This window comes from Gobius niger, assembly GCF_951799975.1.
Source record: "Gobius niger genome assembly, chromosome: 9".
Taxonomy (NCBI): domain Eukaryota; kingdom Metazoa; phylum Chordata; class Actinopteri; order Gobiiformes; family Gobiidae; genus Gobius; species Gobius niger.
Window position 1 is genome coordinate 166,670 of NC_136860.1, and position 26,830 is coordinate 193,499.

A 26,830-nucleotide genomic window follows, 5' to 3' on the forward strand; every position below is an offset into this window, starting at 1 on the left:
CACAAACAGAGATCTCCAAATCCAGGACTGGATCCTGACATGATTGTACTTATATTTGCAAACATACTTCTGCGATTGAAATGAATAACTGAGAATTATTCATTTCCAGTGTAATATTTGCAATTAATTTTGTTCGATGTTAGGAAAGGTCATGTTTGGTCTTGTTCAGAGATGGTCCAGAGTCTGGAACATCAGCAGTGTGTGAGCCTGATGTCATTATGAGTGTGTGAGCCTGATGTCATTATGAGTGTGTGAGCCTGATGTCATTATGAGTGTGTGAGTATGTGCATTCATTCGTATTTATTCAGTTCCTCTATGTCTCTGATGAACAACACTTTAGTTTCTTCAGGAGATCCATTCAGTTTGATGTGTATTTTGCAGTTCATCACCCGGTGTTTCCTTTTCGTGTGATTGATGTTTGATTATGTTTGATCAGGTGATGGTTCAGGTGGACGTTGGTGCCTGTTGGTTTTCTTCTTTGCTTCTTCAGTGCGATCTGATGTTTCCACAGCTGGTTGGCTGATGTTCTTCCTCTGTGGCTCTGTGGAGCTCACCTCCAGCCCGCCTGGGTCCTCCTCTCCGCCGGGGTCGTCAGACTGCTGCCCCCGCCACCCGGCCCCGGAGAAAGAACAAACGAAAAAACGTCAATAACTGTAAAATGTTACTATTAAAATTAAACGTCTTTTTCTTTTTTTTTACTGATGTGAAACAATATTTTATTGAACATTTTTTATTGTTCATGTTTAGCATTTTCTATTTTTGTTTATTTTTATGTTGGAATGAAAATGATCTTATGGAATCCCGAAAAGTATATTATCATTTATTTATTTCATTTGAGTTCCTTTAAAAGTGATTTGAATAGTTTTGTCTCAAATCTGATTCCATAAAATAGAACCAAATATGTATTTGTTAATATGGATGGATGGATGGATGGATGGATGGATAAACTTTATTGTCCTCAATGAGGAAATTTGTCTTGGGCTCATTGCCCGCAGCTGTCACACATACAGTACAACCATTCATATAAAACAATTCAGTAAGTCAGTGCAACCAGTGCATCACAATAAAACAATTAAGTTCATCTTAGTTCTGACGCCTCTTCACCTGCTCTTTATCCTTCATTTTATTTAGAAGAGACACAGAGTTGGGGAGAAATGAGAGCTTGTATCTGTTGCTCTTGAACCTGTGTGCTCTGTACCGTCTTCCTGATGGAAGAATTTCATATTGACCATTCAGAAAATGTGATGGATTTTCAGTGATTTTCTGAGCTTGGATGAGGACAGTGCTTTCAAAGGTTTCTTTCAAGGACGGAAACTCTCTTGTGTTGGTCAGCTTCCCTCAGGACGAGTCTCTCAGTTTGTGTTTTGCTCTTCACAGTTAGAGGACCGTCCCAGGCTGCGATCCCGTACCGGACAATACTCTCAAGAATGGCATTGTAGAAGTGGATCAACATTTCTGTGCTCACACCAAACAGACGCAGCCTCCTTAAGAAGTGGAGTCTTTGGGACAGTTTGGAACACAAGTGCTCAGTGTGCACGTCCCATCTGAGCAGGTCATCAATGTGTACACCCAGATACTTAAAGGATTTGACCTGCTGAATTTCTTTACCTCCAATCACCACCGGGTCATGTTTTTGTATAGTTCTAGTGTCAAAAATGACCTCCTTTGTTTTGAGTGCATTCAGGGACAGGTGGTGGTCCTCACACCAGGAGATGAAGGAGTCTATCTCTGCATAGTACGAGGAGGGGCAGTGATCTGCGTACAGGAGGCTCACAATCACGGTGTCATCAGAGAATTTGATTGTCTTGATATTTGGAGCAGAACTTCGACAGTCATTTGTGTAAACAGTGAACAAAATAGAAGAGCACACAGCACCCTGCGGCACCCCTGTGCTACAGTTTTTCACTTTCGAGAGGGTGCCATTGACTCTAACCTGTTGCTCTCTGTTTGTTAGAAAGGACAGAAACCACTTCACTAGGGCTGGATTCACTTGTAAGTCTCTGAATTTCTCCGCAAGTAGATCTGGGCGCACAGTATCAAAAGCCGAGCTGAAATTGGCAAACAGGGCCCTTGCGTAAGAGTTTGGAGTCTCTAGATGTCTGCAAATGATGTGTGACAGACTGAGTATTGCATCTGATGTACTGAGACCTTGTTTATAGGCGAATTGCAATGGGTCTAGTAGGTCAGAGACCTCAGATCTGAGTCTATTGGCCATTAGTTTTTCGAAGCATTTCATGACCACGCTAGTTAAGGCCACAGGCCTGTAGTCTTTGTTGGAGGCTGGGCAAGACACCTTTGGAATAGGTACGATTGTGGATTTCTTCCAGATTTTAGGCACCGAGCACTTGTCCACAGACATCTGGAAAACTGGGCTCCACGCCTCTGACAATTCCTGGGCACAGTTCTTGATTAGATATGGGGATAGTCCATCTGGCCCAGACGCTTTCTTGCTGCATACCTTTTTAAAAAGGTATGCAGCAATATATTCAAAGTAAACATCAGCGCTTCCTTTTGGAAGATTTCAAAGTATATATATATATATATAAAAATAAAAATAAACTCTCCCCCCTCCGCGGGCGTCTCTTCTTCCTCCTGCTCGGGTCCTCTACCATCGGCCTGGGAGCTTGAGGGTTCAGTATCTTTGCTGTTCCTAGAACTGCACTTTTCTGGACCGAGATGTCTGATGTATTTCCTGGGATCTGCTGGAGCCGCTCCTCCAGTTTGGGGGTCACTGCCCCGAGTGGCTCCACTGATGCTTCACCCTCCAGGTTTCCTCCAGCTCTTCTCTGAGCCCCTGGTGTTTCTCTAGTTTCTCCTGTTCCATTTTCCTGATGTTGAAGTCGTTGCTATGTTTCCTCTGCTCTTTGTCACCACCACAATGTCCGGTTGGTTCATCACCTTCTGTCCGTCTGGATCTGGACGTCCCACAGGATCTCGGCTCGGTCATTCTGAAATAATTATCTTCGTAATTACAGTCAGACGCGTCCAAAGTCTGTGTCTTTATCTGTCAGTGATAAAACTGTCAAACCCATCTGCCCCCACAGGCAGTCTCCCTCAGACCTGCTCCAGTCCTGCTCTGAACCTGCCTCAGACCTGCCTCAGACCTGCCTCAGACCTGCCTCAGACCTGCTCCAGTCCTGCCTCAGACCTGCTCCAGACCTGCCTCAGACCTGCCTCAGACCTGCCTCAGACCTGCCTCAGACCTGCCTCAGACCTGCTCCAGACCTGCCTCAGACCTGCTCCAGACCTGCCTCAGACCTGCCTCAGACCTGCCTCAGACCTGCCTCAGACCTGCCTCAGACCTGCTCCAGACCTGCTCCAGAGTTTAGACCGTTTAAATACAGTTTTAGCTCAAGTTTAGGTCAGGTTTAGTCCGGTTTGGGTGTGGTCCTGGCCTGACGATGGGGCGTCCGCTCTCCCTGTGGGCTCTGCTGCTGCTGTGCTGTAGCGCCCCCTGTAGGAGTGACTTCATGGTGCTGGGGGGCCCTCGGGGGGCTCCTGAGTGCCCCGCTCTGCTCCAGGAGAACCTCCAGGAGAACCTCCAGGAGCTGAGAGCAGGAGGAGTCAGTCACTTCAGAGTCACAGTGTCCAGAGACGCTCTGCTCAGGTCAGTACAAATACTTTACTAATACTTTACTAATACTTTACTGACACTTTACTGATACAGTGCCTCTCGAAAGTATTCATACACCTTGAACCTTTGCACATTTTGTCATGTTTTCAACCCTAAACATAAAGATTCTATTTTGATTTTTTTACTGAACGTTCACACACAAGTAACAGACGACTGTGAAGTGAAAGCAAAATGATACATGATTCTGTTATTTTTCTAAAAATAGAAAAGTGTAAAGTGGGACTTGCATAAGTATCATACAGCATGAATACTTTGTGAACCCCCTTTTGCTGCAATAACAGCAGAAAGTCTTCTGGGGTTTGACTCTACAAGATTAGCTCATGTAGAGACTGACATTTTAGCCCATTCCTCTTTACAAAACAACTCCAGCTCTGTCACATTAGAAGGAGAGCGTTTGTGAACAGCAGTTTTCAGATCTTTCCACAGATTTTCAATAGGATTTAGGTCAGGACTTTGACTGGGCCATTCTAACACATTAATATGTTTTTATTGAACCATTCCATTGTAGATTTATCTTTGTGTTTAGGGTCATTGTCCTGCTGAAGATGAATCTCCGCCCCAGCCTCAGTTCTCTTGTGACTCCAGCAGGTTTTCCTCCAAAATGTCTCTGTATTTGGCTCCATCCATCTTCACAACTATTCTTACAGTCTCCCCAGTCCCCGCTGAGGAAAAACAGCCCCACAGCATGATGCTCCCCCCCGTATATCTGACACTGGGGATGGTGCACTCAGGACCATGAGCAGTGTCAGGTTTGCTCCATACATAACGTTTGTCTCATCTGACCAAAGCTCCTTCTTCCACATGGAGCTGTGTCCTCCATATGACTTCAGCAAACTTCAAACAGCATTTCTTATGGCCTCCTTTCAATAATGGCTTTCTTCTTCCACTCGTCCATGAAGGCCAGATTTGTGTAGATACGACTTATAGTTGTCCCATGTACAGATTCCCCCAGCTCAGCGGCAGGACTTCACAGCTCCTCCAGAGTTATCTTGGGGCACTTGGTTGTATTTCTGACCAGTGTCTCCTTGTTCAGTTTGTTAGTTTAGGTGAACAGCCGTGTCTTGGTAAGTCTGCAGTGGTGCTTTACTCTTTCCATTTCTGAATGATGGATTGAACAGTTGCTCCGGGAGATGTTTAAATCTTGGGAAATCTTTGTATAACTTAACGCTGCTTTAAACTTCTCCACAGCTTTATCCCTGACCTCTCTGGTGCTCCTGGACCTTCATGATGTTGTTTAGTGACCAACACACTCCGACCACAGCTCTGAGGGCCTGAAAGAACAGCTGTAATTATACTGAGAGTAGATCACACACAGGTGCCTCTATTTAACCGTTAGGCCAAGGAGTGAACATTCTGGAGTCATTAGGAATGTTTTAAAGGCAATTTAATGCACTCAGAAAATGCTGTATGATACTTATGCAAGCCCCACTTTTCACTTTTCTATTTTTTGAAAATAACGGAGTCATGTATCATTTTGCTTTCACTTCACAGTTGTCTGTTACTTGTGTGTGAACGTTCAGTAAAAAAATCAAAATAAAATCTTTATGTTTATGGTTGTAAACATGACAAAATGTGCAAAAGTTCAAGGTGTATGAATACTTACGAGAGGCTCTGTACTTTACTGTGACGTCCGTCACATCCTACTGTGGTAACTACGGTAACGGGACTCTGGTTTCTGGTTCGTGTCTCTGAAACGGCCGGACCACATGAAACACAAACATAAGAACTAAGGTCACATGACCGTCTCATAAAGGACACGACTCACTGAGGCGGATTCTCAAGGATTTTATTGGACCGGCTTAGACTTTATTTCCATTTGGACAAAACAAACACTGGAATAATTGTGCGTTTCTCCAGAGTCAATCAAAGGTTAAATAAATACACATTTATAATATAGTCTCTGAAACATCCCTGATGTCAGACCGTCCTCTCTCTCCTCAGTCCTCCAGAGCGCTCCTGTCTGCAGAGCCTCCTCTCTCCTGTATGAACTGTCCTGTATGAACTGTCCTCTCCTGTATGAACTCCTCTCTCCTGTATGAACTGTCCTCTCCTGTATTAAACTGTTCTCTCCTGTATGAACTGTTCTCTCCTGTATGAACTGTTCTCTCCTGTATGAACTGTCCTCTCCTGTATTAAACTGTTCTCTCCTGTATGAACTGTTCTCTCCTGTATGAACTGTTCTCTCCTGTATGAACTGTCCTCTCCTGTATGAACTGTCCTGTATGAACTGTCCTGTATGAACTGTTCTCTCCTCAGTCCTCCAGAGCGCTCCTGTCTGCAGAGCCTCCTCTCTCCTGTATGAACTGTTCTCTCCTGTATGAACTGTCCTGTATGAACTGTCCTCTCCTGTATGAACTCCTCTCTCCTCAGTCCTCCAGAGCGCTCCTGTCTGCAGAGCCTCCTCTCCGCCGTGTCCAGGGCCGGTCTTCAGCCCGTGGTGCTCATGGACCTGTCCTGGCTCTCTGGTCTCGGGGCCGTCCTCGTCCCGGGGTCCAGGCCGGGCTCTCAGATGTTCCTTCAGGCGTCCTGGGCGTCTCTGGACTCTGTGTTTGAGGACCTGGGGGCGCTGGCTCACACCTGGGTGTTTCTGCTGGACGGGAAGAGTCCGAGCGACCGGGAACTGTTCACACGAGTCCAGCAGAGCTTCAGGAGGAGCTTTCCAGAAGCAGGTCAGTGCAGGAGGCTGTAGTCAGTGTGAGATCTTCCTCTTCTACTGTTGCTCTCGTTCGTCCAGGTCATCGCGTGTCCCTCGGCCTGAAGTCGTCTGACCTCTCCACTCTGACCTCTGACCTCTCTGACCTGGTGAGAACCTCCGCCTCAGAACCTCACGGACACGAGACACGTCTGGGAGAAGATATTCAGCTTCACACAACATTTCTCTCAGTCATTTTAAAAGATAGAATCAGAATAAATCATGAATTCACTCATTAGGTGTTTCACCTCTTACCCCCACCTGAACCCTCGAAATCTATCACCGGGTGTTTCTCACCCTGAGTGTATCTGAGTGTCCTGGGTCTCGGTCTTGGACATCTCTGATGGCCTGGGTGTTTCTCCTACAGCCTCATGTTTCCATAGTGATGAAGGTCGGGGAGGGTTATTTATTTATTCATTTCTTTGCTCCTGTGTCTCTGGCCTCACAGTAAGTGAGGAACACAGAGTTCTTTATATGTAGTTTCTCTCTTCACCAGAGACGTCTCACAGATCCTGGAAACTACTTTACATCTTCATTATGTTATTTGTTGCTCTGACGTGAGGAGCTTCATGTCTGACCTTGTCTCTCTGTCCTTGGTCAGTGGTTCAGATTCAGACATGTTTGTTCTGAGGCAGGTGTTTGTTGTTCATCACTCTTTAGTCGTGTTGTTGTCTCTGACTGGTTCTGTTTGCAGCCGATGGACTTCCTGTCGCTGAGACTGGACTGTGAGCAGGAGGAAGAGTTCGGAGCCGCTCTCTCTAAGATCAAGGTCTAGAACATCTTCCTCTGAGTGTGATCCTCACCTCAGTCTGTTTGTTACAGAGAAGTGTGTTTGTGCAGGACGTGAGCAGAGCCGTCCCTGTTCTCATCTACGACGCCGAGACGAGCCGCTGCACAGAGCCGCTCCTGGGAAACATCCTGCGAGGTTCTCACACATTACTGAGGTTTACAGATGTTTACAGATGTTTACAGACGAGCCGCTGCACAGAGCCACAGCAGCTCCTGGGAAACATCCTGCGAGGTTCTCACACATTACTGAGGTTTACAGATGTTTACAGAGGTGGTTTAGCTCTGCGTTTGACCCGGGATTAACTCTGACACAGTGACGGCTGATACGGCTCGTAAAGTGCAGATAACCTCAGAGGTGTGGAGTTCAACCTGAAGATAACAAGCAGTTTGTTCCACAAACAACGTCATTAAGTCGTTATGTTCCACTGCCACGGTCAGAGCCGTCAGAGCCGTCAGAGCCGTCAGAGCCGTCAGAGTCCACGGTCAGAGCCGTCAGAGCCGTCAGAGCCGTCAGAGCCGTCAGAGCCGTCAGAGCCGTCAGAGTCCACGGTCAGAGCCGTCAGAGCCGTCAGAGCCGTCAGAGCCGTCAGAGCCGTCAGAGCCGTCAGAGCCGTCAGAGTCCACGGTCAGAGCCGTCAGAGCCGTCAGAGCCGTCAGAGCCGTCAGAGCCGTCAGAGCCGTCAGAGCCGTCAGAGCCGTCAGAGTCCACGGTCAGAGCCGTCAGAGTCGTCAGAGTCCACGGTCAGAGCCGTCAGAGCCGTCAGAGCCGTCAGAGTCCACGGTCAGAGCCGTCAGAGTCGTCAGAGTCCACGGTCAGAGCCGTCAGAGCCGTCAGAGCCGTCAGAGCCGTCAGAGTCCACGGTCAGAGCCGTCAGAGTCGTCAGAGTCCACGGTCAGAGCCGTCAGAGCCGTCAGAGCCGTCAGAGCCGTCAGAGTCCACGGTCAGAGCCGTCAGAGTCGTCAGAGCCGTCAGAGTCGTCAGAGCCGTCAGAGTCGTCAGAGTCCACGGTCAGAGCCGTCAGAGTCGTCAGAGCCGTCAGAGTCGTCAGAGCCGTCAGAGCCGTCAGAGCCGTCAGAGTCCACGGTCAGAGCCGTCAGAGTCGTCAGAGTCCACGGTCAGAGCCGTCAGAGCCGTCAGAGCCGTCAGAGTCCACAGTCAGAGCCGTCAGAGTCGTCAGAGCCGTCAGAGCCGTCAGAGCCGTCAGAGTCCACGGTCAGAGCCGTCAGAGTCCACGGTCAGAGTCGTCAGAGCCGTCAGAGTCGTCAGAGCCGTCAGAGCCGTCAGAGCCGTCAGAGCCGTCAGAGCCGTCAGAGTCCACGGTCAGAGCCGTTAGAGCCGTCAGAGCCGTCAGAGCCGTCAGAGCCGTCAGAGCCGTCAGAGCCGTCAGAGTCCACGGTCAGAGCCGTCAGAGTCGTCAGAGTCCACGGTCAGAGCCGTCAGAGCCGTCAGAGCCGTCAGAGTCCACAGTCAGAGCCGTCAGAGTCGTCAGAGCCGTCAGAGCCGTCAGAGCCGTCAGAGTCCACGGTCAGAGCCGTCAGAGTCCACGGTCAGAGTCGTCAGAGCCGTCAGAGTCGTCAGAGCCGTCAGAGCCGTCAGAGCCGTCAGAGCCGTCAGAGCCGTCAGAGTCCACGGTCAGAGCCGTTAGAGCCGTCAGAGCCGTCAGAGCCGTCAGAGCCGTCAGAGCCGTCAGAGCCGTCAGAGTCCACGGTCAGAGCCGTTAGAGCCGTCAGAGCCGTCAGAGTCCACGGTCAGAGCCGTCAGAGCCGTCAGAGCCGTCAGAGTCCACGGTCAGAGCCGTCAGAGCCGTCAGAGCCGTCAGAGTCCACAGTCAGAGCCGTCAGAGTCGTCAGAGCCGTCAGAGTCGTCAGAGCCGTCAGAGCCGTCAGAGCCGTCAGAGCCGTCAGAGCCGTCAGAGTCCACGGTCAGAGCCGTTAGAGCCGTCAGAGCCGTCAGAGCCGTCAGAGCCGTCAGAGCCGTCAGAGCCGTCAGAGTCGTCAGAGCCGTCAGAGTCGTCAGAGCCGTCAGAGCCGTCAGAGCCGTCAGAGTCGTCAGAGCCGTCAGAGTCGTCAGAGCCGTCAGAGTCGTCAGAGCCGTCAGAGCCGTCAGAGCCGTCAGAGTCGTCAGAGCCGTCAGAGTCGTCAGAGCCGTCAGAGTCGTCAGAGCCGTCAGAGCCGTCAGAGCCGTCAGAGCCGTCAGAGCCGTCAGAGCCGTCAGAGTCCACGGTCAGAGCCGTCAGAGCCGTCAGAGTCGTCAGAGCCGTCAGAGCCGTCAGAGCCGTCAGAGCCGTCAGAGCCGTCAGAGCCGTCAGAGTCCACGGTCAGAGCCGTCAGAGCCGTCAGAGCCGTCAGAGTCGTCAGAGCCGTCAGAGCCGTCAGAGCCGTCAGAGTCGTCAGAGCCGTCAGAGTCGTCAGAGCCGTCAGAGTCGTCAGAGCCGTCAGAGCCGTCAGAGCCGTCAGAGCCGTCAGAGTCCACGGTCAGAGCCGTCAGAGCCGTCAGAGCCGTCAGAGTCCACGGTCAGAGCCGTCAGAGTCGTCAGAGTCGTCAGAGCCGTCAGAGCCGTCAGAGTCGTCAGAGCCGTCAGAGTCCACGGTCAGAGCCGTCAGAGCCGTCAGAGCCGTCAGAGCCGTCAGAGCCGTCAGAGCCGTCAGAGCCGTCAGAGCCGTCAGAGCCGTCAGAGCCGTTAGAGCCGTCAGAGCCGTCAGAGCCGTCAGAGTCCACGGTCAGAGTCGTCAGAGCCGTCAGAGTCGTCAGAGCCGTCAGAGCCGTCAGAGTCGTCAGAGTCGTCAGAGCCGTCAGAGCCGTCAGAGCCGTCAGAGCCGTCAGAGCCGTCAGAGTCGTCAGAGCCGTCAGAGCCGTCAGAGCCGTCAGAGCCGTCAGAGTCCACGGTCAGAGTCGTCAGAGTCCACGGTCAGAGCCGTCAGAGCCGTCAGAGCCGTTAGAGCCGTCAGAGTCGTCAGAGTCGTCAGAGTCGTCAGAGCCGTCAGAGTCCACGGTCAGAGCCGTCAGAGCCGTCAGAGTCGTCAGAGTCGTCAGAGTCGTCAGAGCCGTCAGAGCCGTCAGAGCCGTCAGAGTCGTCAGAGCCGTCAGAGCCGTCAGAGCCGTCAGAGCCGTCAGAGTCCACGGTCAGAGTCGTCAGAGTCCACGGTCAGAGCCGTCAGAGTCCACGGTCAGAGTCGTCAGAGCCGTCAGAGTCGTCAGAGCCGTCAGAGTCGTCAGAGTCCACGGTCAGAGCCGTCAGAGCCGTCAGAGCCGTCAGAGCCGTCAGAGCCGTCAGAGCCGTCAGAGTCCACGGTCAGAGCCGTCAGAGTCCACGGTCAGAGCCGTCAGAGCCGTCAGAGTCGTCAGAGTCGTCAGAGTCGTCAGAGTCCACGGTCAGAGCCGTCAGAGCCGTCAGAGCCGTCAGAGTCCACGGTCAGAGCCGTCAGAGCCGTCAGAGTCGTCAGAGTCCACGGTCAGAGCCGTCAGAGCCGTCAGAGTCGTCAGAGTCCACGGTCAGAGCCGTCAGAGCCGTCAGAGTCGTCAGAGTCCACGGTCAGAGTCGTCAGAGCCGTCAGAGTCGTCAGAGCCGTCAGAGTCGTCAGAGTCCACGGTCAGAGCCGTCAGAGCCGTCAGAGCCGTCAGAGCCGTCAGAGCCGTCAGAGCCGTCAGAGTCCACGGTCAGAGCCGTCAGAGTCCACGGTCAGAGCCGTCAGAGTCCACGGTCAGAGCCGTCAGAGCCGTCAGAGTCGTCAGAGTCGTCAGAGTCGTCAGAGTCCACGGTCAGAGCCGTCAGAGCCGTCAGAGCCGTCAGAGTCCACGGTCAGAGCCGTCAGAGCCGTCAGAGTCGTCAGAGTCCACGGTCAGAGCCGTCAGAGCCGTCAGAGCCGTCAGAGTCGTCAGAGTCCACGGTCAGAGCCGTCAGAGCCGTCAGAGTCGTCAGAGTCGTCAGAGCCGTCAGAGTCCACGGTCAGAGCCGTCAGAGTCCACGGTCAGAGCCGTCAGAGCCGTCAGAGCCGTCAGAGTCCACGGTCAGAGCCGTCAGAGCCGTCAGAGACCACGGTCAGAGCCGTCAGAGCCGTCAGAGCCGTCAGAGACCACGGTCAGAGCCGTTAGAGCCGTCAGAGCCGTCAGAGCCGTCAGAGCCGTCAGAGTCCACGGTCAGAGCCGTCAGAGCCGTCAGAGCCGTCAGAGTCCACGGTCAGAGCCGTCAGAGCCGTCAGAGCCGTCAGAGCCGTCAGAGACCACGGTCAGAGCCGTCAGAGCCGTCAGAGCCGTCAGAGTCGTCAGAGTCCACGGTCAGAGCCGTCAGAGCCGTCAGAGCCGTCAGAGACCACGGTCAGAGCCGTCAGAGCCGTCAGAGCCGTCAGAGTCCACGGTCAGAGCCGTCAGAGCCGTCAGAGCCGTCAGAGTCCACGGTCAGAGCCGTCAGAGCCGTCAGAGCCGTCAGAGACCACGGTCAGAGCCGTCAGAGCCGTCAGAGACCACGGTCAGAGTCGTCAGAGCCGTCAGAGCCGTTAGAGCCGTCAGAGCCGTCAGAGCCGTCAGAGCCGTCAGAGCCGTCAGAGTCCACGGTCAGAGCCGTCAGAGAGCACGGTCAGAGCCGTCAGAGACCACGGTCAGAGTCGTCAGAGCCGTTAAAGACCACGGTCAGAGCCGTCAGAGTCCACGGTCAGAGCCGTTAAAGACCACGGTCAGAGCCGTCAGAGTCCACGGTCAGAGCCGTTAGAGCCGTCAGAGTCCACAGTCAGAGCCGTCAGAGTCGTCAGAGCCGTCAGAGCCGTCAGAGTCCACGGTCAGAGCCGTCAGAGTCGTCAGAGTCCACGGTCAGAGCCGTCAGAGCCGTCAGAGTCCACGGTCAGAGCCGTTAGAGCCGTCAGAGTCCACAGTCAGAGCCGTCAGAGTCGTCAGAGCCGTCAGAGCCGTCAGAGACCACGGTCAGAGTCGTCAGAGCCGTTAAAGACCACGGTCAGAGCCGTCAGAGTCCACGGTCAGAGCCGTTAAAGACCACGGTCAGAGCCGTCAGAGTCCACGGTCAGAGCCGTTAGAGCCGTCAGAGTCCACAGTCAGAGCCGTCAGAGCCGTCAGAGCCGTCAGAGCCGTCAGAGCCGTCAGAGTCCACGGTCTGTGTCCATGAGGGACCACACAGTTGAAGGCCTCTGCAGAATCTTATAAACAAAACAAGACATTTTAAATGTTCTAAAATGTTCAAAATTTGGAATATTATATATTTCAAGTATTTCAAGTATTAAGCAATAATGAAATGATTGTTTTTATTTATTTTTATCTTTCTTTTATAGCGACTCAATGGGTTTTAAAGGAGTCAGACTTAGTAATGCAATATTCAGTGTGAAAAGCTCAGACGATGAAGAAAGATTTTAGCTGCACTTTCTGCCAGTGATGTTCGGATTTTACACATGTTTAACATGATTTTTAAAAGTCTAAAATATAAGATGTTTAAAAGTGTCCACAGTCTGTAGCTCCTCCCCTTTAATAAATGCTGGCCTTCACACACAGACCACAGATGTCGTTAGCATTTAGCCTCTCCTCGTCTCCTTAAACATTACATTAAACATGTGGACTTTCTAAGCGGAGGAAAGCGGGACTATATTGTGAGGCGTAGTAATACCTTCGGAGCACTTCGACATCCACGCAGTAACTCTGAGCAACACGTGCTCTGGGGGGGTCGGGATAAGGGGGGGGGCCTGACGCTCCTGTAAAGACTCAGCTCTGAGGTCACGTCCTGGTCTTTGTGTCCACAGCACAGGCAAAGTCGGAGCTGGTCCTGGTCGGGTGTGACGCGGCGGCCATGTTGGACGACTCCGACATCAGGTGAACTTTAACCTCTTTACCTCCGCCTGAACCAGTTTGGCTTTACCTAAATCCAAAAGCTTCTTGAAAAAGAGTTTAGTTGGTCTCTCAAATGAGGCGTCACTCTGGCCTGTAGGCTGTGAGCTCCAGTCGAAAAGCGTTTAGATTTGGGTAAAACCGAACCTGGAGAAAAGGTCTAGTTCGTCACACTTGAGGATTCTGTAATCAGATCATGTCTGTGGCATAAAGAGCCTTTCATATCGGTTGTATATTGGTAATATGAAGTTATATATGCTAAACATGTACAAACATGTCCAACAGGAATCATGACGTAAACCTGGAGCTCGTGTTTGTCTTTTACAAATGGTTTCAAATGTTCCAGTTTATCGTTAAATGGACGAGCTGGAACATCTGAATAAGTGGATATTGTGAAAGAAAAGAGAACTCTCGTGTGCCTTGAAGCTGTGCAGGACTGAAGTTACACAATCGCCCACGGTTTCAAACCACACCAATCAAAATAAATCTCTAATCACATCAGCTTTTATTTGAGATACTGGCCTTTCCAACCCTGTCTTCTGAGTATCAGACTCCAAATATCCACAGCAGTCGGGCCGTACAAAGTGTTGGTCGTTTCAGCTTTCGTGGAAGGAGAAACAGATGATTAACTCTGAATCATGTCTCTCTTTGTCAGGCTGGACGACTCGCCTCTGTCTCCTGGACTGAGCTTCAGCCCCGCCCTGAAGAACCTAAACGCCTCTGAGGTTCCGTCCAAATCTAAAGAGGTTTGGGAGAAGTTTTCCCACTGGTCTGAGTTCCAGAGCAGAATGTATCACTACGGCACTTTCCCCAAAGACTTCCTGTGGGGCGTGTCGTCTTCGGCCTATCAGATCGAAGGAGGCTGGGAGGCCGACGGGAAAGGAGCCAGCATCTGGGACACTTTCACACACCAGACACCGAGCCCCATCCCGGAAAACGCCAGCGGGGACGTGGCGTGTGCCAGCTACAGCGGCGTGCAGCAGGACCTGGATCTGATCAAGGCTCTGGGAGTCAAGTCTTATCGCTTTTCCATCTCGTGGCCGAGGCTGTTTCCGAACGGCACCACCGCAGAGCCGGTCAACCCCAAAGGCCTGGACTATTACAACGCGCTGATCGACGGACTCGTGAGTCTGGGCGTGGCTCCGGTGGTCACTTTGTACCACTGGGATTTACCGCAGGCTCTGCAGGACGAGGGCGGCTGGGAAAACCACGCCATCATCCAACTCTTTAACCAATACGCAGAGTTCTGCTTCAAGACGTTCGGCGACAGAGTCAAATTCTGGATCACCTTCAACGACCCCTTTACCGTGGCGTGGAAAGGCTACGGCAGCGGAGAGATGCCGCCCAATCGAAAGGCCGACCCGGGAACGGCTCCGTACCATGTGGGACGCATTCTGCTGAAGGCGCACGCCACGGTTTACCACACGTACCAGACGTACCGGCCCACGCAGAACGGCCTGGTCAGCATCGCTCTGAACGGGGACTGGTACGAGCCGCTGGACGTCAACGTGCCGCGAGAGCTGGAGGCGGCCGATCGGGCCATGCAGTTCAGGCTGGGATGGTTCGCGCACCCCATCTTTAAAAACGGAGATTATCCCGAGGCCATGAAGTTCCAGGTGGCAGCCAAGAGCGACCTGCAGCGCCTGAAAGAGTCCAGACTTCCCGCGCTCACGGACGACGAGAAGGCGCTGATCAGAGGAACCGCCGACGTCTTCTGCCTCAACCACCACACCACCAAGACGGCCTCGTTCTCCACGCAGCAGCTCACGCCGCACTCGTACCGATACGACTGGGACGTGGCGGAGCAGGAGCTCACGCACTTCCCCCAGACCGGCCTGAAGGGTCAGAGGGCCGTGTCCTGGGGCCTGAGGCGGGCGCTGAACTGGGTAAAGCTGGAGTACGGAGACCCGGAGGTTTACGTGACGGAGAATGGAGTGGCCACGGAGCGGAAAGTGAGCGACGACGACTCTGCCAGAGTCTTCTTCCTGAAAACCTACATCGACGAGGCGCTCAAAGGTCAGTCTGTGACAATCATTTCATGTTTGATTCTACTAAATGTTCAGAAATGTCGGTCTTTTGTCTGACGATGAACAACCACATTATTGTGTCACTGATGAAACACAAAACTTTCCTCCATTATTAAAAAGGGGCGGAGTCTGCAGCATGTGTCACGTGTAGCGGTGTGTTTCCTACAGAGCCCTGGAAGTGAGGGGGGTTATGAAATATACAAAAATATTTCATTTGTTTTATACTACAAAGTATCTTGGGGTAAAAAAATAAATACATCTTTATATTACATTAAAAAAAAGCCACAAAATGTTTATTGTCGGTTCCAGAGCTTTGCAGTTTTCTCCCATTTTCGTCTCGTCTCATTAACGTAAACTCATAAACATCTCGTCATCGTTACGTCATCGTCATTAAAATAAGATGCATCAATCAGTCAATGATCAATGAAGTTACATCAAGGTTCAAGGTTCAAGGTTCAACTTTATTAATGTCCCGAAGGAAATTATTATGCAGCAGGAGTCCACACATAATAAAGCAAAAACAACAATTAAAACACAGTGAGACAACAGTTGTGCTTGGGACAAAGATCACACAGTCACAGCATCATCAGTCACACAACAAGAATAAGATCAAGTAAAGGCTAATTTGCAGCAGCTTCACTGAGCAACATATGATCATTTACCTTCGCGACAGCCTCTGGAATAAAAGAGGCCCTGGCCCGACGAGTTCGAGTACAGGGCATTCTTAGCCTGCGTCCGGAGGGGAGTAGGTTAAACTCCTTAAAAAGCGGATGGTCCGGACACTCCATTGGGCTTTACGTACAACCCTCTGGCTGTAAAGTTCATGCAGCTGAGTCTGCTGTGCACCAATGATTTTACCTGCTACTCTGACCAACTTCATCAAACAATTTTTGTTGGTCACAGAAAGAGCCCCAAACCAAGAAACAAAACAAAATGTTAAAACTGACTCAATAAAAGACTGGTAAAAGATCGTCATGAGGACATTACAAACTCTAAATGAATTCATTTTTCTTAAAAAGAAGAGTCTTTGCTGCACCTTTCTGCAGATGGCGTCAGTGTTAGACTCAAAGCGCAAGTCCTTGTCAATAATAGTCCCGAGGTACTTGTATTCGGAGACTACTTCAACCGGTTTTCCCTGGATCACAGTGTTGGTGCCACTAGGGGGCGCCTTGCGGAAATCTATCAACATGTCCTTGGTCTTTGACACATTGATAGACAAATGAAACTGTTCACACCAATCAATAAAATCATCAGCGATAGGTCCATGGGCGCTCTCGCTGTTTGTTAAAAGACTCACAATGACTGTGTCATCTGCAAATTTCAGAAGATGCCTGTTCCCATACACACTTCTGCAGTCAGAGGACACAACCCCATTCACTCTTACACACTGTGATCTGAGTGACAAGAAGTTCACAATCCAGCCAACAAGATTAAAATCCAAATTAAAAAGTCTTATCGTCTTTCTTGATGAAAACAACACTGATCGTCAGAAAGAGGCAGAATCCTGACCCAGAATAATCCAAACTCAGGAAATGAGTCAAAGGCACCGGCAAAAGGCACCGGCAAAGGCACCGGCAAAGGCAAAGGCAGGCATGTTGTGATGTTGTTTTGCTGTTAGAAGCAAATTCAGGTCAATATTTGAACAGGATTATGAATCACAAAACTCACCTACTGTGCATATGTTTTTAGTCATTGTAGCATCGTGCAGCACCCGTACATTGTTATTGAGGGACTTCCGCGTCCCAAGAGTGACAGGAAATAAACAAAAAACTCTACCGATGGTTCTGGACTGACCAGAGACTGATTCTCAGTGTTTAGGGTTAGGTTTGGGGTTAGGGTTCGGGGGTTACTGACCCAGAGGGTTAGGGTCAGGGTTAGGGTTCGGGGGTTACTGACCCAGAGACTGATTCTCAGTGTTTTCTTACACAGACATTGGTTCAAATGATATAATGTTGGATATCAGTGGTTTGGTGCTAAGTCGTCGGATGTTGATGATAATCTAATGACCTGGTAAACCCTTGTTCCTCCTCAGCTCAGAGCCTGGACGGGGTGCGGCTCCGGGGGTACCTGGGGGCCCCTCTCATGGACAGCTTCGAGTGGCTCCAGGGCTACACTGTGGGCTCCGGCCTGATCCACGTGGACTTCACAAACGCAACGCTGCCTCGGACCCACAAATACTCGTCCAAATATTACCAGGACATCGTGAAGCAGAACGGTTTCCCTGCAGGAGAAGACGAGACGCTGCTGCACGGGCACTTCAGAGACGACATGATCTGGAGCACGGCCACCGCCTCCTACCAGGTACAGAGAACCTCAGAGGTTCAGGACAGTCTCCTGAACCTCTGAGGTCAGGAGACGGTGCTGAACTCTGAGGTTCAGGAGACGGTCCTGAACTCTGAGGTTCAGGACCGTCTCCTGAACATCAGAGTTCAGGACAGGACTGGTTTCAACCAGTCTTTAGGACCTTTTGAAAGATGTGGTAATTGTCAGTGACCTCCATGACTGACCTCTGAGAGGCTGAATGTAGCCCTGCGTCTGCACCGTGGAGATGAAATACAAATCCTCCATTCTTGTTCATGGAGGGATTTTAATTCTTTCACTCCTCGTTCAAACCAAAACTTTTCTTTCGATAAAATCTTGCCCTCACTGTCCTCAGAAGAGTGGCAGGTGCTTTGAGGTGGAGGTGAAAAGCAGACTGAGGGTTTGTGCTTCCCCTGTGATGTTGATAAAGCCTCTTCTGTAGCACTTGTTTGTTTTCTTTTATATAAAGCTCTTTTCTCTTCTTTGCTTTGTTTGTGGCTCGGCCTGGGACAGATCAATAGGCAGGTCATTATCAGTGACCAGCTGAGATTAGGGCCGTTCAGACCGACACTCAGGTGTGACTTAGGTCGCTAGGACTTAGAACTACAAAGACTCTTAAAGCTGTTTACCTACAGGTGAGAGTAGCTGTTCATACATGGGCGGGACTGAGCCGAGCTGAACCTCCCTGTGGTCTTTAGAAAGTCTGAACCATAGTGTCACTGACGAAACCTTTTGGATGAAGAGGAGAAACGTTCAACACTTGAACTACAGAGTACAGACGAGGACTCAAGAACCTTCACTGAAGTTATATGGAGTGAACCTTTGGACCATCACGTCACTAACATGATTGAATGACCAGCGTTCCTCCCTGTGGTCAGATCGAAGGCGGCTGGCGCTCGGACGGGAAGGGCCTGAGTATCTGGGATAAATTCGCTCACACTCCTCTGCGAGTCTTCGACGACGCCACGGGGGACGTGGCCTGCGACAGCTACCACAAACTGGACGACGACGTGGAGATCCTCAAACAGCTGGGAGTCAACACCTACCGCTTCTCCATCTCCTGGGCCCGCGTGCTGCCCGACGGCACAACGGCACACATCAACCAGCCGGGCCTGCAGTACTACGAGAGGCTGGTGGGGGCGCTGTTGCAGGCCGGGATACAGCCGCACGTGAGTACGAGGTCAGGTTATACATGTTTGTTGGACTTGTAGTGAAAGTGTGTGTGTCCCAGGTGACCCTGTACCACTGGGACCTGCCCCAGGCCCTGCAGGACGTCGGGGGCTGGGAGAACGTCACCACCGTGGACCGGTTCAGGGACTACGCAGACCTGATGTTCAGCCGCCTCGGGCCCAAAGTCAAGCGCTGGATCACCATCAACGAGCCGTACAACATCGCCAACGTGGGCCACGGATACGGAGCCGCCGCGCCCGGTAAGACGAGCAGTGCCAGGAACACGTGAGGCTTTGGATCATCACGCAACATTATTTAACACGTGTGAGGCTTTAGATCATCACGCAACATTCTTTAACACGTGAGGCTTTGGATCATCACGCAACATTATTTAACACGTGTGAGGCTTTAGATCATCACGCAACATTCTTTAACACGTGAGGCTTTGGATCATCACGCAACATTATTTAACACGTGAGGCTTTAGATCATCACGCAACATTCTTTAACACGTGTGAGGCTTTAGATCGTTCATCTAGTCACACACGCAACATTATTTAACACGTGTGAGGCTTTAGATCGTTCATCTAGTCACACACGCAACATTATTTAACACGTGTGAGGCTTTAGATCATCACGCAACATTCTTTAACACGTGTGAGGCTTTGGATCATCACGCAACATTGTTTAACACGTGTGAGGCTTTAGATCATCACGCAACATTCTTTAACACGTGAGGCTTTAGATCATCACGCAACATTCTTTAACACGTGAGGCTTTGGATCGTTCATCTAGTCACACACGCAACATTATTAAACACATGTGAGGCTTTGGATCCCTCATCTAGTCACACACGCAACATTCTTTAACACGTGAGGCTTTGGATCGTTCATCTAGTCACACACGCAACATTATTTAACACGTGTGAGGCTTTGGATCGTTCATCTAGTCACACACGCAACATTCTTTAACACGTGAGGCTTTGGATCGTTCATCTAGTCACACACGCAACATTATTTAACACGTGTGAGGCTTTGGATCGTTCATCTAGTCACACACGCAACATTATTTAACACGTGTGAGGCTTTAGATCATCACGCAACATTCTTTAACACGTGTGAGGCTTTGGATCATCACGCAACATTGTTTAACACGTGTGAGGCTTTAGATCATCACGCAACATTCTTTAACACGTGAGGCTTTAGATCATCACGCAACATTCTTTAACACGTGAGGCTTTGGATCGTTCATCTAGTCACACACGCAACATTATTAAACACATGTGAGGCTTTGGATCCCTCATCTAGTCACACACGCAACATTCTTTAACACGTGAGGCTTTGGATCGTTCATCTAGTCACACACGCAACATTATTTAACACGTGTGAGGCTTTGGATCGTTCATCTAGTCACACACGCAACATTCTTTAACACGTGAGGCTTTGGATCGTTCATCTAGTCACACACGCAACATTATTTAACACGTGTGAGGCTTTAGATCATTCATCTAGTCACACACGCAACATTATTTAACACGTGTGAGGCTTTAGATCATTCATCTCGTCACACACGCAACATTATTTAACACGTGAGGCTTTGGATCGTTCATCTCGTCACACACGCAACATTATTTAACACGTGAGGCTTTGGATCGTTCATCTCGTCACACACGCAACATTATTTAACACGTGAGGCTTTGGATCGTTCATCTAGTCACACACGCAACATTTTTTAACACGTGAGGCTTTGGATCGTTCATCTAGTCACACACGCAACATTATTTAACACGTGAGGCTTTGGATCGTTCATCTAGTCACACACGCAACATTATTTAACACGTGAGGCTTTGGATCGTTCATCTCGTCACACACGCAACATTATTTAACATGTGAGGCTTTGGATCGTTCATCTCGTCACACACGCAACATTATTTAACACGTGAGGCTTTGGATCGTTCATCTAGTCACACACGCAACATTATTTAACACGTGAGGCTTTAGATCGTTCATCTAGTCACACACGCAACATTATTTAACACGTGAGGCTTTGGATCGTTCATCTAGTCACACACGCAACATTATTTAACACGTGAGGCTTTGGATCGTTCATCTCGTCACACACGCAACATTATTTAACACGTGAGGCTTTGGATCGTTCATCTCGTCACACACACAACATTATTTAACACGTGAGGCTTTGGATCGTTCATCTAGTCACACACGCAACATTATTTAACACGTGAGGCTTTGGATCGTTCATCTAGTCACACACGCAACATTATTTAACACGTGAGGCTTTGGATCGTTCATCTCGTCACACACGCAACATTATTTAACTCTTGAGGCTTTGGATCGTTCATCTCGTCACACACGCAACATTATTTAACACGTGTGAGGCTTTGGATCGTTCATCTAGTCACACACGCAACATTATTTAACACGTGAGGCTTTGGATCGTTCGTCTAGTCACACACGCAACATTATTTAACACGTGTGAGGCTTTGGATCGTTCATCTAGTCACACACACAACATTATTTAACACGTGTGAGGCTTTGGATCGTTCATCTAGTCACACACGCAACATTATTTAACACGTGAGGCTTTGGATCGTTCATCTCGTCACACACGCAACATTATTTAACACGTGAGGCTTTGGATCGTTCATCTCGTCACACACGCAACATTATTCAACACGTGAGGCTTTGGATCGTTCATCTCGTCACACACGCAACATTATTTAACATGTGAGGCTTTGGATCGTTCATCTAGTCACACACGCAACATTATTTAACACGTGTGAGGCTTTGGATCGTTCATCTAGTCACACACGCAACATTATTTAACACGTGTGAGGCTTTGGATCGTTCATCTCGTCACACACGCAACATTATTTAACACGTGTGAGGCTTTGGATCGTTCATCTAGTCACACACGCAACATTATTTAACACGTGAGGCTTTGGATCGTTCATCTAGTCACACACGCAACATTATTTAACACGTGTGAGGCTTTGGATCGTTCATCTAGTCACACACGCAACATTATTTAAAACGTGAGGCTTTGGATCGTTCATCTAGTGACACACGCAACATTATTTAACACGTGTGAGGCTTTGGATCGTTCGTCTAGTCACACACGCAACATTATTTAACACGTGTGAGGCTTTGGATCGTTCATCTCGTCACACACGCAACATTATTTAACACGTGTGAGGCTTTGGATCGTTCGTCTAGTCACACACGCAACATTATTTAACACGTGTGAGGCTTTGGATCGTTCATCTCGTCACACACGCAACATTATTTAACACGTGAGGCTTTGGATCGTTCGTCTAGTCACACACGCAACATTATTTAACACGTGTGAGGCTTTGGATCGTTCATCTCGTCACACACGCAACATTATTTAACACGTGAGGCTTTGGATCGTTCGTCTAGTCACACACGCAACATTATTTAACACGTGAGGCTTTGGATCGTTCATCTAGTCACACACGCAACATTATTTAACACGTGTGAGGCTTTGGATCATTCGTCTAGTCACACACGCAACATTATTTAACACGTGTGAGGCTTTGGATCGTTCATCTAGTCACACACGCAACATTATTTAACACGTGAGGCTTTGGATCGTTCATCTAGTCACACACGCAACATTATTTAACACGTGAGGCTTTGGATCGTTCATCTAGTCACACACGCAACATTATTTAACACGTGTGAGGCTTTGGATCGTTCATCTCGTCACACACGCAACATTATTTAACACGTGAGGCTTTGGATCGTTCATCTCGTCACACACGCAACATTATTTAACACGTGAGGCTTTGGATCGTTCATCTAGTCACACACGCAACATTATTTAACACGTGTGAGGCTTTGGATCGTTCATCTAGTCACACACGCAACATTATTTAACACGTGAGGCTTTGGATCGTTCATCTCGTCACACACGCAACATTGTTTAACACGTGAGGCTTTGGATCGTTCATCTCGTCACACACGCAACATTATTTAACGCGTGAGGCTTTGGATCGTTCATCTCGTCACACACGCAACATTATTTAACACGTGAGGCTTTGGATCGTTCATCTCGTCACACACGCAACATTATTTAACACGTGAGGCTTTGGATCGTTCATCTAGTCACACACGCAACATTATTTAACACGTGAGGCTTTGGATCGTTCATCTAGTCACACACGCAACATTATTTAACACGTGAGGCTTTAGATCGTTCATCTAGTCACACACGCAACATTATTTAACACGTGAGGCTTCGGATCGTTCATCTAGTCACACACGCAACATTATTTAACGCGTGAGGCTTTGGATCGTTCATCTCGTCACACACGCAACATTATTTAACACGTGAGGCTTTAGATCGTTCATCTAGTCACACACGCAACATTATTTAACACGTGAGGCTTTGGATCGTTCATCTAGTCACACACGCAACATTATTTAACACGTGAGGCTTTGGATCGTTCATCTAGTCACACACGCAACATTATTTAACACGTGAGGCTTTGGATCGTTCATCTCGTCACACACGCAACATTATTTAACACGTGAGGCTTTAGATCGTTCATCTAGTCACACACGCAACATTATTTAACACGTGAGGCTTTGGATCGTTCATCTAGTCACACACGCAACATTATTTAACACGTGAGGCTTTGGATCGTTCATCTAGTCACACACGCAACATTATTTAACACGTGAGGCTTTGGATCGTTCATCTAGTCACACACGCAACATTATTTAACACGTGAGGCTTTGGATCGTTCATCTAGTCACACACGCAACATTATTTAACACGTGAGGCTTTGGATCGTTCATCTAGTCACACACGCAACATTATTTAACACGTGTGTGGCTTTGGATCGTTCATCTCGTCACACACGCAACATTCTTTAACACGTGTGGCTTTGGATCGTTCATCTCGTCACACACGCAACATTATTTAACACGTGAGGCTTTGGATCGTTCATCTAGTCACACACGCAACATTCTTTAACACGTGAGGCTTTAGATCGTTCATCTAGTCACACACGCAACATTATTTAACACGTGAGGCTTTGGATCGTTCATCTCGTCACACACGCAACATTATTTAACACGTGAGGCTTTGGATCGTTCATCTCGTCACACACGCAACATTATTTAACACGTGAGGCTTTGGATCGTTCATCTAGTCACACACGCAACATTATTTAACACGTGTGAGGCTTTGGATCGTTCATCTCGTCACACACGCAACATTATTTAACACGTGAGGCTTTGGATCGTTCATCTAGTCACACACGCAACATTATTTAACACGTGAGGCTTTGGATCGTTCATCTCGTCACACACGCAACATTATTTAACACGTGTGAGGCTTTAGATCGTTCATCTCGTCACACACGCAACATTATTTAACACGTGAGGCTTTGGATCGTTCATCTAGTCACACACGCAACATTATTTAACACGTGTGTGGCTTTGGATCGTTCGTCTAGTCACACACGCAACATTTTTTAACATGTGAGGCTTTGGATCGTTCATCTAGTCACACACGCAACATTATTTAACACGTGTGAGGCTTTGGATCGTTCATCTCGTCACACACGCAACATTATTTAACGCGTGAGGCTTTGGATCGTTCATCTCGTCACACACGCAACATTATTTAACACGTGAGGCTTTAGATCGTTCATCTCGTCACACACGCAACATTATTTAACACGTGAGGCTTTGGATCGTTCATCTAGTCACACACGCAACATTATTTAACACGTGAGGCTTTGGATCGTTCATCTAGTCACACACGCAACATTATTTAACACGTGTGTGGCTTTGGATCGTTCATCTCGTCACACACGCAACATTATTTAACACGTGAGGCTTTGGATCGTTCATCTCGTCACACACGCAACATTATTTAACACGTGAGGCTTTGGATCGTTCATCTAGTCACACACGCAACATTATTTAACACGTGTGAGGCTTTGGATCGTTCATCTAGTCACACACGCAACATTATTTAACACGTGAGGCTTTGGATCGTTCATCTAGTCACACACGCAACATTATTTAACACGTGTGAGGCTTTGGATCGTTCGTCTAGTCACACACGCAACATTATTTAACACGTGAGGCTTTGGATCGTTCATCTAGTCACACACGCAACATTATTTAACACGTGAGGCTTTGGATCGTTCATCTAGTCACACACGCAACATTATTTAACACGTGTGAGGCTTTGGATCGTTCATCTAGTCACACACGCAACATTATTTAACACGTGAGGCTTTGGATCGTTCATCTAGTCACACACGCAACATTATTTAACACGTGTGAGGCTTTGGATCGTTCGTCTAGTCACACACGCAACATTATTTAACACGTGAGGCTTTGGATCGTTCATCTAGTCACACACGCAACATTATTTAACACGTGAGGCTTTGGATCGTTCATCCCGTCACACACGCAACATTATTTAACACGTTTGAGGCTTTGGATCGTTCATCTAGTCACACACGCAACATTATTTAACACGTGAGGCTTTGGATCGTTCATCTAGTCACACACGCAACATTATTTAACACGTGTGAGGCTTTGGATCGTTCATCTCGTCACACACGCAACATTATTTAACACGTGTGAGGCTTTGGATCGTTCATCTAGTCACACACGCAACATTATTTAACACGTGAGGCTTTGGATCGTTCATCTAGTCACACACGCAACATTATTTAACACGTGTGGCTTTGGATCGTTCATCTAGTCACACACGCAACATTATTTAACACGTGAGGCTTTGGATCGTTCATCTCGTCACACACGCAACATTATTTAACACGTGAGGCTTTGGATCGTTCATCTAGTCACACACGCAACATTTTTTAACACGTGAGGCTTTGGATCGTTCATCTCGTCACACACGCAACATTATTTAACACGTGAGGCTTTGGATCGTTCATCTAGTCACACACGCAACATTATTTAACACGTGAGGCTTTGGATCGTTCATCTAGTCACACACGCAACATTATTTAACACGTGAGGCTTTGGATCGTTCATCTAGTCACACACGCAACATTATTTAACACGTGAGGCTTTGGATCGTTCATCTCGTCACACACGCAACATTATTTAACACGTGAGGCTTTGGATCGTTCATCTAGTCACACACGCAACATTATTTAACACATTTGAGGCTTCGGATCGTTCATCTAGTCACACACGCAACATTATTTAACACGTGTGAGGCTTCGGATCGTTCATCTAGTCACACACGCAACATTATTTAACACGTGAGGCTTTGGATCGTTCATCTAGTCACACACGCAACATTATTTAACACGTGAGGCTTTGGATCGTTCATCTAGTCACACACGCAACATTATTTAACACGTGAGGCTTTAGATCGTTCATCTAGTCACACACGCAACATTATTTAACACGTGTGAGGCTTTGGATCGTTCATCTAGTCACACACGCAACATTATTTAACACGTGAGGCTTTGGATCGTTCATCTAGTCACACACGCAACATTATTTAACACGTGAGGCTTTAGATCGTTCATCTAGTCACACACGCAACATTATTTAACACGTGAGGCTTTGGATCGTTCATCTAGTCACACACGCAACATTATTTAACACGTGAGGCTTTAGATCGTTCATCTCGTCACACACGCAACATTCTTTAACACGTGTGGCTTTGGATCGTACATCTAGTCACACACGCAACATTATTTAACACGTGAGGCTTTAGATCGTTCATCTCGTCACACACGCAACATTATTTAACATGTGAGGCTTTGGATCGTTCATCTCGTCACACACGCAACATTATTTAACACGTGAGGCTTTGGATCGTTCATCTCGTCACACACGCAACATTATTTAACACGTGTGAGGCTTTGGATCGTTCATCTAGTCACACACGCAACATTATTTAACACGTGAGGCTTTGGATCGTTCATCTAGTCACACACGCAACATTATTTAACACGTGTGAGGCTTTGGATCGTTCATCTAGTCACACACGCAACATTATTTAACACGTGAGGCTTTGGATCGTTCATCTAGTCACACACGCAACATTATTTAACACGTGTGAGGCTTTGGATCGTTCATCTCGTCACACACGCAACATTATTTAACACGTGTGAGGCTTTGGATCGTTCATCTAGTCACACACGCAACATTCTTTAACACGTGAGGCTTTGGATCGTTCATCTAGTCACACACGCAACATTCTTTAACACGTGAGGCTTTGGATCGTTCATCTAGTCACACACGCAACATTATTTAACACGTGTGAGGCTTTGGATCGTTCATCTAGTCACACACACAACATTCTTTAACACGTGTGAGGCTTTGGATCGTACATCTAGTCACA

The 26,830-nt window shown here is 48.7% G+C and overlaps 1 protein-coding gene across 1 annotated transcript in view; it reads left to right on the forward strand.

Moving 5' to 3' along the window:
* Positions 1–7,532: 7,532 nt before the first annotated feature.
* Positions 7,533–26,830, forward strand: part of LOC306967689 (lactase/phlorizin hydrolase-like) — a gene marked incomplete at both ends in the record, with an annotated part of 32,331 nt that continues 13,033 nt past the window's right edge. The window contains 6 exons of the mRNA XM_079562795.1: positions 7,533–7,548; positions 12,855–12,924; positions 13,595–14,955; positions 16,999–17,267; positions 18,146–18,436; positions 18,499–18,697. Of these exons, the coding sequence (XP_079418921.1) occupies positions 7,533–7,548; positions 12,855–12,924; positions 13,595–14,955; positions 16,999–17,267; positions 18,146–18,436; positions 18,499–18,697 (2,206 nt within the window). The remainder of the gene's footprint in view (positions 7,549–12,854; positions 12,925–13,594; positions 14,956–16,998; positions 17,268–18,145; positions 18,437–18,498; positions 18,698–26,830) is intronic.